Source organism: Lepidochelys kempii, chromosome 2 (genome assembly GCF_965140265.1).
Source record: "Lepidochelys kempii isolate rLepKem1 chromosome 2, rLepKem1.hap2, whole genome shotgun sequence".
NCBI lineage: Eukaryota > Metazoa > Chordata > Testudines > Cheloniidae > Lepidochelys > Lepidochelys kempii.
In genome coordinates, this window is record NC_133257.1 from 208,862,695 (window position 1) to 208,878,561 (window position 15,867).

The following is a 15,867-nucleotide window of genomic DNA, read 5'->3' on the forward strand; positions in this document are numbered from 1 at the left end:
CTTTTCAAAGGAGATCTCCTCCCTGCTGGGGTCTAGGAAAACAGCTTCCTTTTGGGCTGAGTCTCTTTCTTTTTTTTTTTTTTGGATGTTAATTGTCTTCCTCCCCCATGGGAAGGTCTGAGTCAACCTCTTTCTGAAAGGGAAGTCATTCAAGTATGTTAATTGTTTTCTTACCCCAGGTGGGCTCTCAAGTTCAGGATGCTTTCAGTCTTTTATGCAAACTAGCATTATGACAGATTGCATGTAGGCAGGAAAATAATGTGCAATAAATTATAATTCACCTATTCTGTGTTGTTTGTCATAGCTACCATGCAGGGATGAGAGTTCAAACTCTTAGTCCTTCATTCTTGGGTAATCAGTGTCTGGGAGAACCGCAGAGGCAGAGCGCTCTGGGCAGCGCTGTGACTGTGTGCATTGGCAACTTTCTGGAAGTTCACTGGTGCCCTTAAAACAGTGCTGGCAAAGTTGGCAGCAATAGCGTAGCCCAGCCAGGTGCCACTTTTCTACAGTGTCATTTTGGCATGGTCTAAGCAGAGTTAGACAATGTAATGTAGATGGCCACTATATTTTTACCACCCTCTCACCATTGCAGGCACCAGTGGAGTTTTACTGGTGTTAGTACAAAGTGGGGAACTTTTTAAAAATGGACAAACTCTATCTTCATGGGCAATGCTTTGCAGGAAAGTGTAGACAGACTATGGAGGCAGTCGTATCCATCCCTCTGAGTGAGACGTGGCCTTGAAGACTCATGTGGGGAAGACAACATGGAAAAGGAGGAAATGATGTACTGAGGCAGCACCCAAATGTACCAGGATCAGAGATGGGCGCTGTAGAAACAAATAGACGCTGTTCAGGGTGATTGATTGAAAATAAGCTGGTGAGATAGTGGGAGGGGTGAGAGGAGAATATACCTGATGATGGTTTAGACAAATAGGGTGAGGATATAGCTAATCCAAGTATTCTACTCAGGCCAGTTCATGTTGTGACACACTCTCTGGGCTAAGGCTTATCCCTGTGGTGTGGTTTTTATTTAAAATCTATCTCAAGTCATTTACTATAAAACTTGGAACTATTTATCGTGCCCAGATTGCTCTGACACCCCAACACAGAGCTCAGCCGTTCTCTTGGATGTGTGAGTTATCCTTTTGAATGTCAAGTAAACTCATAGTCCTCCTGTGACCTTCTCCAGCACATAGGTGTGTCGTGAAGCTAAATTCAGTAATGTTTGTGAGGTATTTGGGTACTCTGATGAGCATCATGGAAAAGCCTGCCAACAAATATCTGGTGTTTGCCTCCAGCAACAGATTTTTCCTGATATGAGGAGTCTATTAATTCAGTATAAAGAGATGAAGGAGGAGGTGTTTTCACACTTGGGTTCTGGAAAGCACATTTTTGTCTTCTAAAAAGAATGTCCGCTTAATTGAAGATCTGTCAGGAAGGCGTTTTTTTGTTACTTAAATGTACATGAATCAGTCTCTTGTAAAACAAGATAGATATCATATGTGCTCTTTAGAGGTGTAACTTCTAAGAGCCTGTGGATATGTCTGCACTGCACTAAAACACCCGTGTCTGGGCTATACCAAGTGACTCGTACTTGCAGGGCTTGAGTTGCGGGGCTATAAAATTGCAGTATAGACATTCAGACTCAGGGATTCTCCCTTCTCCTGGGGTCCCATAGTCTGGGATCCAGCCTGAGCCCAAATGTCTACATTGTAATTTTATAGCACTGCAGGCCGAGCCCCATGACCCAAGTCAGCTGACATGGGCCAGCTGCAAGTGTTTTATTGCAGTGTAGACCTACTCTTTTAGGCTTTTACAGAGCATTTCAAGGGATTCTTTTCAAGCATTTATGCTTCATATATATCTGCATAAAACTTGCTTGGTTTAAAATCTTGTTTTAAATGATCAGTGTACAGCAGATATCTTCAAACCACAAGTCAATATTTGAGTCACATGGGGAGCGAAGCTTTGTCTGAAGGATAAGGAAATTGCTGATGCTTTAATACATCCATAATGTTTTCAAAAGAGATGATACTGTAAGAAAACAATGAATTGCTTAATGTGCTTCTGGCATTTCCTTCCAGATTGCATTGCTGAAAGTGGGTTGGAAAGCCATTCCAAGCGGAGAACGTGTTTGCCGGCTCCGTGTCCTAATACCAGTAACATCAGCCTGTGGAATATCCTGAGAAACAATATAGGGAAGGATCTCTCCAAGGTGGCCATGCCTGTTGAGTTAAATGAGCCACTTAACACTCTTCAGCGACTTTGTGAAGAACTGGAATACAGCGAACTACTGGATAAAGCAGCACGTACCCCGAATTCATTTGAAAGGATGGTAAAAAAAAACAAACATACCTTTCCAATTCTGAGCAACATGAGATGTAACCGAAACAGAACACAATGGATTTTCTTAAGCCTAAGAGAGCAGAAAGTACTTTTTCATTTCTTGTGCTTACAGCACAGAGGGGCAGGTTTTTAAAAGAAAACATAACTAGCTCCTGTGATCTGTGTTTGACATAATTTCCATTGTCCTAACAGAGTAGCCATTCTTAGGTATCTGATTCTCCTGCAAATTTAGTTAAGGGAGAAGCTTAGTTCTGGTCTGTATTGCCTGTCTTCTCTCTCAAAGGTTTAAAATGTGATTTTTTTTGTTTTGTTGTGGAACTAATATGTTTTGTTAGGGGGCTTATTCCTTCATCCACTTACTTCCCTGGTCCTTCTCACATGAACAGAGAGCAACAATACCCAAAGTCCAAAGGTGCAAACAATTCGATGTTTATTGGGGTGAACTTCCAGCAAGCATGATTCCAGTTTCCTTCCTTAGTGTCCCCCTTCCCAGCTCTGACACTACAGAACCTTATGTGTGTCCCTGTTCCCATTTCCACCTTTAGCTAAACATGATTTCAATTTCCCCACCCCTGTTCCCAATTCCCACCCACTTCCTGATTGACTGACTGCAGACTATATAGTAAAACTTGAGTTCTGCTTAGCTATACCTTAACCAATCATTTTACTGAAATTTAACTAACCAATCCTAACATATTGTAACATGATTATGTAACCAATTATATCCCACCACCTTAATTAGTTTACACCCAGCAAAATTAATTATACAGCAGACAGGAACAATCACAGAACCAGACAGAGATTATACAGACAAACAATAGCAAAGTGGGAACTATAATGACAAAACAATACAGAAGTGAGGGTTTTATATCCCAGCTATGGATAAGTGAGTTCTTGCCAGACAGGATGCTATCAAACTAAGTTTCCTTTTTCATTTTCTAGGCACTTCCCTTTCTCTGGAGGCGATAGGCACTATCAGGACAGGATTGTATTCCTAACAGCCCAATAGCACCTTCTTTCAATGTGACTAGTTTGGAATGTGAGGAGGTGACCGTTCGCTTCCCGGCTTATGTCTGCCTCTGTTGCTTAGCCAAAGGCCTTTGCCTAAGAACAGGGCCTCAGACTGTCACAGTAAGAGAAGGACCTTACACTGGCAGACAGTGATTTTGATTCTTTCTTTTATACCTCTAACTAGCCAAGTGATAAGAATACACCTAAATTCTTAGAGCCTTTACAGACAGGCCTGAATATCTATATCCTAACATGCTTCACTGATTAACACAAATGGCACAATATCTATTCTGCTTTCACAACATTTTGTAAGTGCATGGGGGGACACAGAGATGACCTGTGCCTGCCAATTAGTGGGGGAGAGGTGCAGAGTGAGGGCAGCCAGCTTCAGCAGTAGAAGTCCAGCTGCAAATCAGGAGGTGGGCCTGTGATCCCGCATATTCCCGCCCACACACACATGCGTCCCCTGGAGGGGGGGAGAACACGTCCCGGGTCTTCCAACAAAATGTTAACTACAACAGTATTAACAGAATGAGCTACCTTTTTTTAAATCAGATTTTTTGTGTAAAGCTTTTTGAGTCACCATCAAATATTTGCGATCTCAAACTGGGCAAGAGATGTGTATTTGGTCAAAACACAAATGCCCTTTTGAAGTGAAATTTTTGAAGAGCCATTTCTCCTTTACTTATCGCCAAGACGGGACTTCACGTTTCTTCATTTCCTGGGCTAACCACCTAACTCAGCACTGCTGGGCGGGCTGGCTAGGGTGTGCATTTGCTATCGGAAAGACAGAACTTTGAATTCAGAACTTGGCAGGTAAGGGAGGGAGAAATGGATTTCAATCATACCTTGTTTCTAAGTGTAATCTCATATTAATATTTTAAGTCTATAATTATATTCTAATTGGTTTAAAATCCCTTATTAGCATTTTTAATGTTTTGGAACTAATGCTTTGCAGTTTCCCTTGAAGTGAATAAACACTTCAGCTCAATGGCTTTCATGATGAAGTGTCACTGTTCTCTTCTGTATTCAAACAATCCTGAACAGAAAGTTTTAAATTCTGTATAACAAAAACTTAATCCCACTTTTAAGATCCTACCTCATTTCTGCTGATTCTGCTAGAGGTATACTTGAGTCTGTGTCAAAGTAAGTAATGTCTTAAGGTCAATTATCAATAGACATTATTTTCTCTCTTCTTTTTGCTCGAGAATGTGTATTAAAAAAGGAAATAAGTAATTGCCTTTTTAGAAGGAAATAAAAACAAGACAATTTTTTTTTGATCCTTAGTTGTCAGGGAAATTACATTCGGGAACAGAAATAGGGAATTCTCCAGCATGAGAACCCCCAAACCAGGGTTAATGTTAATGAATGTCCTGAAATCCCACTACCTTGTAGTCTACTTCTGAGTGTTTCATTTATGGATTAAGGTACTGAGATTTGAGAGGGAGCACATCTACAACACAGTCTAGGGCTTTCCCAAGGAAAGGAAAAGGGGAGGGAGTTTCCTTGGAAGAAGGCAGTGAAGGAAAGGAGAGATGAATCAAGGTCCACAGGATAACTTCCAAATTTTCATTCCTCGGACTTTTCAGTTCTGCAGAGGTGCTAATAACTATCGGGGGGGGGGGGCGGGGGGATTTGTATCTGCCACCTATTGTAAAGGAAACTGGCAAGATAAAGATTAGCACACAATAGACAAATGGCAGGGCAAACTGGCTGCGTCACTTATGTCGGCAAAATGTATGTTGCTATGGGGTGTGAATATTCCACACACACACACCCCCCCCCGAGCGGCGTAAGTGGTAGTGTGCACTTCTCCCGCCAACATAGCTATTGCTGCTCATTGGGGGTGGTTTAATTATGTTTACTGGAGACCTCTCTCCCATTGGCATAGAGTGACTACACAAGCTTTGCTACTGTCAGCTCTCTAGTATAGACATAGCCTTAATGACCCCACACAGAAACCTAAGTAGACCAGTAAACTGTTGCCTTAGAGATATGAGCCCCTTCCCCATGTTTTAGGGGTGGGGGACAAAGGATATGGTTTCATAAGTCTAGGGACCACAGGTGTGCAGTTAATGTTTTGAGACATTTTCTAATATAAAATTTGAAATTGCTTTTTAAGCAGTTTCTCGTTTACTGGTTTCTGTTCTTTGGAATGGCATTTTGTTTAAAGTAATTTTTTTAGAAGTACCGTTTTTATGTACATTTTAAATTGGTGTCAAATTCTGAGTTGCTTTAACAGCTTTTTTTTTTACTGGACCAACTTCTGTTGGTGGAGGGGACAAGCTTTTGAACTTCAGAGCTCTTTCTCTGCTCTGGAGAAGATGACAAGGTGAGACAGATTGTTAAGAATTAAGGGTCCACATGTTGTAGAAGACTCCTTAAAATGAAGTGGGTATGTAGCACATCTGCAGTCCTAGGCCATAAAATGAGCCATAAAAGCAGTGTCTCTGTTAAGCCCATGATTTTTAATGTCTAGCATAGTTATTAAATTAATTTCCCAGGCTTGTCTTTTGAAGATGTCATGTAGGTTTCCTTTTGAAGATGAGAATTGAGAGGTCAGATATACGGTGTACCACATCCAGTGCATCAAATGCCCCAACAACTATATGGGTGAAACCAGATAATCACTATGCTTTCAAAAGAACGTGTACAGCAAAATGATAAGACAAAAACACCCTATCACCCATAGACTAATACTTTTCACAAAGCGATCACTCCATATCTGACCTCTCAATCCTCGAAATCTTGTCCCTTCCACCGACAGAAGTTGGTCCAGTAAAAGATATTACCTTACCCACTTTGGTAACATGGTCTGTGTAGACATAATCAGAGGATGTTGTGAAGGCCAAGACTATGACAAAGTTCAAAAAAGAACTAGATAAATTCATGGATCCATCAATGACTATTAGCCAGGATGGGCAGGGATGGTGTCCCTAACCTCTGTTTGCCAGAAGCTGGGAATAGAAGACAGGGAATGGATCACTTGATGATGACCTGTTCTGTTCATTCCCTCAAGGCCACCTGGTATTGGCCACTGTCAGAAGACAGGATACTGGGCTAGATGGAGTTTTGGTCTGACCCCGTACAGCCGTTCTTATGTTCTTACACATGTTCTTGCAGTTGCGTCGCTGTAAGGTTTCCTGTGTAGCTGCTCTATGCCAGTGGGAGAAATCTCTCACACCGGCATAATTAAACCACCTCCAACGAGTGGTGGTAGATATGTCAGTGGTGGGATACTCTTTCACTGACATAGCTCAGTCTACAGCGGCGCTTTTGTCAGTTGGGGTATTTTTTCACACCCCTGACCAACCAAAGTTTTGCTGACAAAAGTGCTGGTATAGACATAGCCTTTGTGTGTCTCATAGTCTGGGACCAACAGGGCTGCAACACTGCAGACTAACAGCTCAAGTATTCTTTGATCCAGCATTTGGAGTTCACAGACTGCATGTGTGTGTGTCTCTCTCTCTGTCCATTTTTGGGGTGTGCCTCTGATTTCATTTTTTCCTGCATAGTTGTGAAAGGAGAAATTGAAGTACGTTTTAATCTTTTATGAATTTGGATCCTTCCTATTTTTAATAAAGGCCTTGAAATGACTCTGCAAACTGAGTCACACCTCAATGCTCATGTTAAAGGTTGGCTTGCAATAAGCCACACATTTGCAAACTGCAGAAGAATGTAGTATCTGGCATCTGTATGAGGCCTCTCTTTTGTCTATATAATGAAAACAGTTAATGACCAATTAAGCAAAATCCTGTTTATTCTCAGGTGTACGTGGCTGCTTTTGCAGTATCTGCATATGCATCCAGTTACTACAGGGCTGGGAGTAAGCCATTTAATCCGGTGCTTGGAGAAACCTATGAATGTGTCCGGGAAGATAAGGGCTTCCAATTTTTTTCAGAACAGGTACTGTATATTGTGCCTTTTAACTGTCCCACTAGTCACTTAATAGACTGTTTAATTCTGTATACATGGCAGCAGTCCTCTGGGGCTCCCCACAGAATGTGGGCATAAGTCATATATAGCATCTTCAGAAGACATTGCAGAATTATAAGCTATAGAGATCACTGCACTATCTGCTAAAATGTAGCTACCTCTGGGGTGAAACATGGTAACAGCCATTATAGAAGTGCTAACATTACACACCAGTTTACGGCCACAAAGCAAAGAATAACAGCTTATCTACTTGAAGTAACAGAAGAACTTCCCTGGGCAAAAGCCAATTGCCTATATTGAAAACTGGCCTGGACTAGGGCACGTATTCATATTCCTGTGAAAAGTTTCATGTGATCTTTAACAATCAGTAATACTCCAGACCTTGTTATTGCATTTCAGCATGGTGCCCCCGCATACTGCAATAAACCAACTGTCCAACCAGCAACTTTCTGTAGCATCCTGGGTTGTCTTCAGGTACTGGCTGGGTCCTTACTCTATAAGATCAGGGATCTCCCCTCATGTAGTTGTAGGCCATATACAGCTAGGCAAAGAGTCTGAGTATTTCTGCAAATAATCTCCAGACAGGAAGATGACTAAAGTATAGGAAATATAATACCAGGTTAAAAACAGGGCTCTACCAAAAGCAGGTGGGGTTATTGAAGCACTAAATTAAAAGGGGTGGGGGGGAATTTTGGTTACTATGGTATTCACTGAAGTAACAGGTTAAAAACTGTTTCAGCTCATCTAGACATGATAAAAAGGCATGGGGGAAAAACTGTGCCTATTGTAGGACTTTGGTCACAGGTAACCCTAAATTAGAATCCATTAAGAAACAAGTTTTTTCTTAAACTGTAAAGGCAGAACCTGGAACAATAGATCTTAAGCAGGTGACCAAAAAAAGTGCTATGTAATCTTAACCTAGCCCCAGGAAATGAGTCACAGGCATTACTGAGATGGAAATATGGGAATGGGTAGGGCAAGTATCAGGTTTAAAATTCCATTAGTGTTCCTGGTTCTCCAGTTTTATGGTGATGAAAACCATTGATTTGTGAAAATTGCACTGGCATAAAACCGACCTAGAGTAAGGAAGTGGTGAATCAGGCCCGCTGTTGCAATGTCACAGTAATTTCAGTTAATGTGGAAAGATTTGCCCTGCTACCCTGTATAAAGCATATGGTTGCCAACTCTCCAGGATTGTCCTGGAGTCCCCAGGAATTAAAGATTGTCATGTGATGAAACCTCCAGAATACATCCAACCAAAACTGGCAACCCTAATAAAGCAAATAATAAAAACACTAACTTGTTTGTTCTAACTTGTTAGGAATCTAAGAACCATCATGGAGGCTTCTATTATCCTACAGACACACACCACTATGTGCATATGTTCAATAAAAATGAAAGGTAATACAGTGAATTTACTGGCAAGAGGGTGAGGGAGCTGTTGGCAGGTACAGAGAAATACAGAAAGAACACAACATGCAGCAAGCAGGGCAGCCAACTTCTTGTCAGATCTATTTAGATTGAAATTTCTTTGGGGCAGGGATTGTCGTTTACCAGGCATCTGCCAGCACCTAGTTGTGGCCTCTAAGTGTTACTATAATACAGATAATAAATGAGAATAATTCTGCTCTGTTACCAGTGTAAATATTTAGCCCATAGAGTATATTTTAGAAACTAGGGTGAATGCAGTGCCATCTGAGAAGGAGACTATCACCCCAATGTGGGTTAGGACAGTGCTAAAGGTTAGCTGTATATTAGACTCACCACAATACATTAAAGGATATTCAATAAGGACATGAATGCCTTTACAGAAAAAACAGAAGGATTTAATAAGGAATAAGAGAAATTATAACGGAGGAGAAAATAAATTGCATTATTTACATGTCCAGCTAAAACAGAAATGTGACTCCAAGTAGCATGCATTTACTCTTGACAGAAAATAAATTTCTTTGTCTCATTCCTGTTACTTGTCTGGCACTGAATGTCTGTCATTTAACACAGTTCCTGCTCACAGCTATCAAGAAATGAATGTGAATGTGATTGCTGCTGCTTCTACCCTGTGTGGTTGCTTTACCACACTCCTCTTCTTTCTTTCTCTGCAACGTCAAATTTATTTATTTTACAACCCTGGCTTTATTTGGCGGTTGCCCTAATTCAGATCTACGCAACTACACAAGCCCAATTCTGAGGAAATGCTGTGGTTGAGGTTTTCTGCTGGGAAGAACAAGTGCAGAAGACCGCATATTGTAGCAGCTATTGTCAGAAGATGGGGTTATGTGGTCTGATTTTTCCCAGAGGTGCTGAGCAGCACCAGTTTCCAATGAAGTTAATGGGATTTTTGGGTATCCGCAGCTTTAAAAATGAGGCCAACTTTCCCTTTACTCTGCTTACACCAGAGGTGAACTTGATCCTTTGTTTTTGCACATCTGTTTGTGGCTACTGTTAATACATTCATGGGTCCTCAGGCCATATGTAATTACCACATGAGTGACACTGTGCAACATATGCAGTTAATAGTTCACCCAACCCACAAAAGTCACAGGTCTTTTCTTTGTAATATTTGCTTGAAATCCCACTTTCCACAACCCTTTTTAATCATCAGTGGTTATCGGTTTATTCTACTAGCTCCCCTTGAGGACAAAATTATGAAAGGAAAATGAGGCATTTAAACTGTAAAATTCAAACATGAAAAAATGTAAGCAGATTCTAATGAACTTGTTAATGTTAATGCATTTTTTCCCTTCTTCCAACTAGGTCAGTCATCACCCACCAATATCTGCATGTCATGCTGAATCTGTGAATTTTGCTTTTTGGCAAGGTAATTCTTTAGTTTATCATTAACTGCTGTCATTTTCATAGTAGCTTCATTTTATGTCTAACATTAAACATCCAGACGAACAATAAAGGCAGGCCTCCCCAGCTGTTCAGTAATATTAGAACTGCTCTAGGCAATCTCAGCCCCTAGACTATGGCATGCCTGTTATAACATTTGTGAAATCATTCCTGAATAATAATGAATGGTATTTCACCAGTACAAACGTCTGCATTTCTAAAACAACCTGGAAATGTTGTTCTGTAGCTTAAATAAAGCACTGGAAAAGTTGCATCTCAAGTTTAGAAAAAAATTAAAAATGTGATTAGAACTAGAAAACTAGGGCCTGGTCTGATTCATTTGCAGGATTTACCACATTTTAATTCCACTCCCACCTCGACTTCCACCCAAGAGATTTGGACAAGACAATGGAGAAACCTATGTACCATTTTTTAAAACTGAAACCATAAGGAGAAAAGGAAATCATTACAACATGACAGGCATTTGTGTGGTTTGACTGTTTAGCCCCTGTCTTGGGATTCCCAATTTTTCCAAAAAAACATGGGTGCAAAGACCTTGCCTGCTTCACAACTATGGCAAAGTCATGGGACCTAGTTACAACAGGGTTTTCCCTTGACCAATATACTTAGTCTAAGAAATAGAGTAGATGGAACCTAACCATGTCCCCATAACTGAGTTAAACCCTTTGAACTTGAGAGGTTTGACAATGCATGACATATCTGGGCTACTTTAAGTCTGTCTTTTAATTGTATTGTCTGACTTCAGTATAGTTATTACACCTGTGGCCATATTTAAAATAATTGGGGCTCTTACTAGTCTGTGTTTTCCTCTTTCCAATGTATTCCTCTTCCTTGCAAATAAATACAAGACAAGAGTCCTTTATTCTTGACCTGAAATAGCTAATGGTTAAAAGTTCAGGCAAAAGAGCCAGACAATGTACAGGGAAGACTGGATAGTATCATCATGGCAAGGAAGAAACTGTCTAATAAAATTGAAGACACTGATACACATGGCTGGTTTTGTGTTTGTTTTTTTAAAATACCATCTCTGGCTATGATAACATCTTGTGCATTGTGAGAACAAAATGCTCCTCCAGAAAGAATCTGGCCTTGTAAGTGAGAATCTAAAGTTTCCTTTTGGGTGCCTGAGGAGCCAGAACCAGGGCACACGTAGTTCATTAAAAGGTGGTCGGATGAGCTGTTAGAGAACTCTGACAACGCTTTGATTTTTGCTAGGAGAATGCTGGGGCTAAGGCTGCCACCTCTTCCCACAGGACAGTCCCCATCATTTGTGCAACTCTAAGCATCAAGAAATTTAATCCTAAAGCAGCTAGTGTGTGAGGAAAGTTCTTCGTATGATGTGAATGTTTCCCAATCCTGCATCCTTCTTTGTTAAAAGGAGGGAACTTTGGTCTAGTCCAGGGTTTGCTGAGCCTGGCAAGGCTGTCCGGATGGAGTATTTTAGGCTCTCTAAATTTAAGAGGCTCCTTTCCTCTTGAGAGAGCTGTGGTTCCTGGAATTCGATCATTCGTGTGTTTTGGAGGAACTGGATGCTGAGTGACAGTTTTTGTGGGGGTCTTCTGAAGAATATTCCTCTTTCTGCTCCTCCGTCCCCACCCAACCCTACCTTGCCTTTTCTATTGTGACTCTGTCCTCTAAGCTGGCTCTGATGCGTCTTTCTCATTCATGAGGTCATTAAAACTCTGTGAGGCAGGAGAGTGGGTTCTGGCCGTGCTGTTTATTCTGGTAACCATTTTTTTCCACATTGTGAAACTGAAACTTTTGGTTGCCTATTCCACTGTCACATGTTAAGGAGACTTTGATAAACACTGGTCTCTCTATTCTTCTAAAGCACCTACCATCGCAGCATCTGTGCTTTGACTTCCAGTTAACTCCTCATTTGGTACAAATGTTATCCAAACTTTCTGGATTTTCATGCTACATTTTTCTTGAGATGTTTCCAATATACTGATCTTTAAATATGACAGCCTAACTACATAAGAGACCATAAAGCATCTCATAACTATCTGTACAGTACCTTAACACTTAAACTTTGTGAGAGGTCTGTGTACCATTGACATGTCTGTTATATGGCAGCACTTCAGGTAATGTTGATCTTCTACTTATTATGTGATACGAAGTTGTGACAGGGTTCCCGGGGTGCAATCTAGACTGTGGACTGCTGAGCCCTCTGTCCCACCAACCTGAGGTATCCCTAGGGTTGCCAGGTGCCTGGTTTTTGACTGGAGTCCCCAATTTCAATTTCCTTGAAATATGAGCTTTGCTTTTGGAGATGGCCTCGTTCTAATAAAATATTGAGTGTGAATGAAGTATATGTTATCTAGGAATTGTTCATTCCAATTCCATTCATTTGAACAAAATCGGATAAAGAATATTATCATTTTCTTCTGCTTCTGGCTTTGACTTTCTGGTTGACATGTTAGACATGCATCCCTTGGAAAAATGAGAAACTATATGGAGCTTTGCAGGTCAATAGCTGAAACTTTGCTTAGGATCTCAAACACTTTATTACATAAGGCTTTTTCAAAATAATTCCTCTCAGAAATTGTTTTATTGACCTGTGTTTACTACTAAATGTGTCCATGTTTTTCTGTTTCAGATGTGAGATGGAAAAACAAATTCTGGGGAAAGTCCATGGAAATCGTTCCAATTGGTACAACACATGTAACTCTGCCAGCGTGAGTGCTGCATCAACATATTACTATCCACAGACAAAGCAGGGCTGCATTTACAAAATAGAACCACAACTACAGTATGGTAGTATACCTCTCAGAGCCTTTGCTATTGGTTTAAAGTCTAAAATCCTTTAGCAGTTCTTCTGTCCATACACAGTTAGAATTGTTTTACAAATACTTAGAAAATTAATTTATCCTTTTTTTAAGAGAAGGCTGCAGGCTTCATACTTGTGGTATATGGGGGTCACGGACTCTTTTCTTTCTTTGGCTACATTAACTGCCCTTAATAATGAGAGCGCTCCTTGGGTCAGGGACTCTGTTCTGTGTTTTCTACAGTGCCTAACACAATGATCCTGGTCCTTACTGGGCCCTACTGCAATATAAGTAATTACTATTAATAATAAATAGCAAAAGCAGCATATTCTTTTGTGTGAAATCAACAGCTAACGTGATGAATTACACAACTTCAGTGCTTAATAAATATCCTTTGATTAAAAAGAAAAGAAATAAACAAGGTGTTCCTGTGCTGCTGTGGCACAGAGTATTCATTACTAGATCGAAAGATTAAAACTCCTTGGTAGAATCTGGCCTATTTCAATCTTTTGTTGCAAAACACAGGTCTAAAGTTTGAGCAGCGTTCCATTTAAATCTGCTATTTCCTAAACAATAAAATTGAATTAACCTGCCATTTAAAAGCTCTGGCTAGACAGACAAAACTTGTATGCATCTACAGATTAAACAAAACATGTATTCATTAGCTGGCAATGCTTATGCTACATCAGGTTCCTTTCTGGGCTCAGGGGGTGGTGAAGTAAGAAGAGGAGCTTTATCATGAAGAGATGATTGAGTCCACATTTATTAGTTTATTCCTGTTAAAGTTGACTCTGCACTGTGTGGTACACCAAGAAGAACATACATAGATCTGTGAAATACAACCCACAAAAGTTAAAGGCTAAAATCATTCTCACTAATTGTTCTTCATTACCTGAATTCATGAGCAAAATGATGTTGCTCCCTACCCTCGTTCCATATATTTTGCTTTGTTGGTGCAAAACAGCCCCAGTGAAGGGTCATTTGAGTGGCTGCCTCCTCCTTTGTTCTCGTTGTAATTTAAAAGGTATCCTTGATACTGAAGGTCCTTTAACTTTGCTGTCCCGGCTAGTCTGCTTGTCCCCTGTTTTGCTGAATTGGCACCTTTTGGAAGCAGTGACTCTTTTCTGAGTCCTAGAATTATTGACTCAGTAGAGCACTGGACTCTAAGACCTATAGAAATAAAATACTTCTTCAGACTAAGATTTTCAAGGTGAGAGAGAACAGAGGAGGAGTTGAAAAGACTGGGGCAAAAAGGAAGGAATTGATTCGCCAAGCACCATTCCCACTTTCTCTGGTTTCTATAGAAGCAGCAATAGCCTTTTTTCTATCTGGATATCTACTGTAAGACTTAAAGGTGGGGTTCCTCACACTTGCCCCAACACTATTCCTTGAGAAATATTCACAAGTGTACTCCTACCAACTTCCTCTCTCCACTCTGCCTCTCTACACCCGGTCTCTGTGTACTTTCTTTCCTCTTCTTCATGTCTTCTTTGTCTTTTGATGTCCTAGATTTCCTTTGCAACACAACTTGTAAAATCTGTGAACACAATTTTATCTATATCTATATCAGTAAATGTTCATGATGCAGGTACACTGTGCCGCATGGGTCCCTGTCCCAAAAACTTCGGTTCTAAAGACAATCCTGTATAATGTCATGTAAAGCAAACTCATGACCATGCATCACACTCACTGAAATGATTAATGGAATAGGTGGGTTTATAGAGAGATTTGGAGGAAAGGGAAGGAGTTTGGGCAAATATTAGATAAAGAAGCATAGTGTAATGGTTAAAGCACAGGATTGGAAATCAAGATAACTGGGTAGTAATCCTAGTTCTTCTATCCACTTTGAATGATTTGAGGCACGTCACTTAAAATGCATTTCTAGTCTGAAAAGCGATTGCATAAAATGGTATTCTGGAGTTCTAGGTTTGAGTCTCAATGGTTCTGTCTCAAATTTACTCAGTGCAGAATTTTTAAAATATTTTTACCAGCTGTAAACTCAGCCTGGTATCTGAGAGCCCAGTTGCGGTTAAGTCTTCATTGATGCTATTGAGATCATGATATGGCCCTCAGATACTTTATTACCGGTGATGATACTGGTACATGAAAGAACAAGATAATTCAGCTTGACTTTCAGATCTCAGGTTGTGTTTACAGATCTGGAGTAAGTTTACATCTTAATTGGAACTTCCAAATTCTTTGCAGTCATTGACTAAAACTGAAAATCTGTTCTACGGATACAGGTGTGTCAACTCCTTTCTCCGCTCCTTGATTATCAGTGTACTAGCTTGCTGTAATGAATGGAGTACATGAAGGTTTGTGTACACTGCATTGGGTAAAGATATGTCACTCTGTAATAGTAGAAGGCTGGGATTCTCCTCACATTTTTGAGGGTAAATAGAGAGCGTACATGGTGTTCCATTCCACAGAGGGAGGATAAGTGAAATAAATTAGGTTTCAGAGTAGCAGCCGTGTTAGTCTGTATCTGCAAAAAGAAAAGGAGTACTTGTGGCACCTTAGAGACTAACAAATTTATTTGAGCATAACCTTTTGTGAGCTACAGCTCAAATAAATTTGTTAGTCTGTAAGGTGCCACAAGTACTCCTTTTCTTTTTGTGAAATAAATTAGACTTTCTGCCTCCTAGTGGAATCGTGGATTTGGAAATGCTGGTGTTTCTGGACTGTACATGAAAAATAGGGGATGATACATTGTGGTCTCTTGTAGAAAGTCTGAATTGGGGAGGGAGAAATCTGTAGATGGAGGGTAAGAGGCAAGATATCAGTGGTTTGGGGCTGGTGAACTGGAAGATGGTCTGCGGGCCCTGTGCAGTTTGCAGGCAATGATCCCTATGAAAACAGTGTTCAATGTAGTGTTGGGTGCAGGAAGGTTTCTATAGGTAGAAGATTGGCAGAATTAAAGTTGGTTTGGGAATGTGCAATGTGGTATTTTTAA

General features: G+C 40.4%; 1 protein-coding gene across 10 annotated transcripts in view; it reads left to right on the top strand.

Moving 5' to 3' along the window:
- OSBPL3 (oxysterol binding protein like 3) overlaps positions 1-15,867 on the top strand; it is a 138,278-nt gene that overhangs the window by 107,106 nt on the left and 15,305 nt on the right. For all 10 annotated transcript variants that reach the window (XM_073333699.1, XM_073333694.1, XM_073333703.1 and 7 more), the window contains 4 exons: positions 2,085-2,335; positions 7,126-7,263; positions 10,048-10,111; positions 12,746-12,824. In XM_073333699.1, the coding sequence (XP_073189800.1) occupies positions 2,085-2,335; positions 7,126-7,263; positions 10,048-10,111; positions 12,746-12,824 (532 nt within the window). The remainder of the gene's footprint in view (positions 1-2,084; positions 2,336-7,125; positions 7,264-10,047; positions 10,112-12,745; positions 12,825-15,867) is intronic.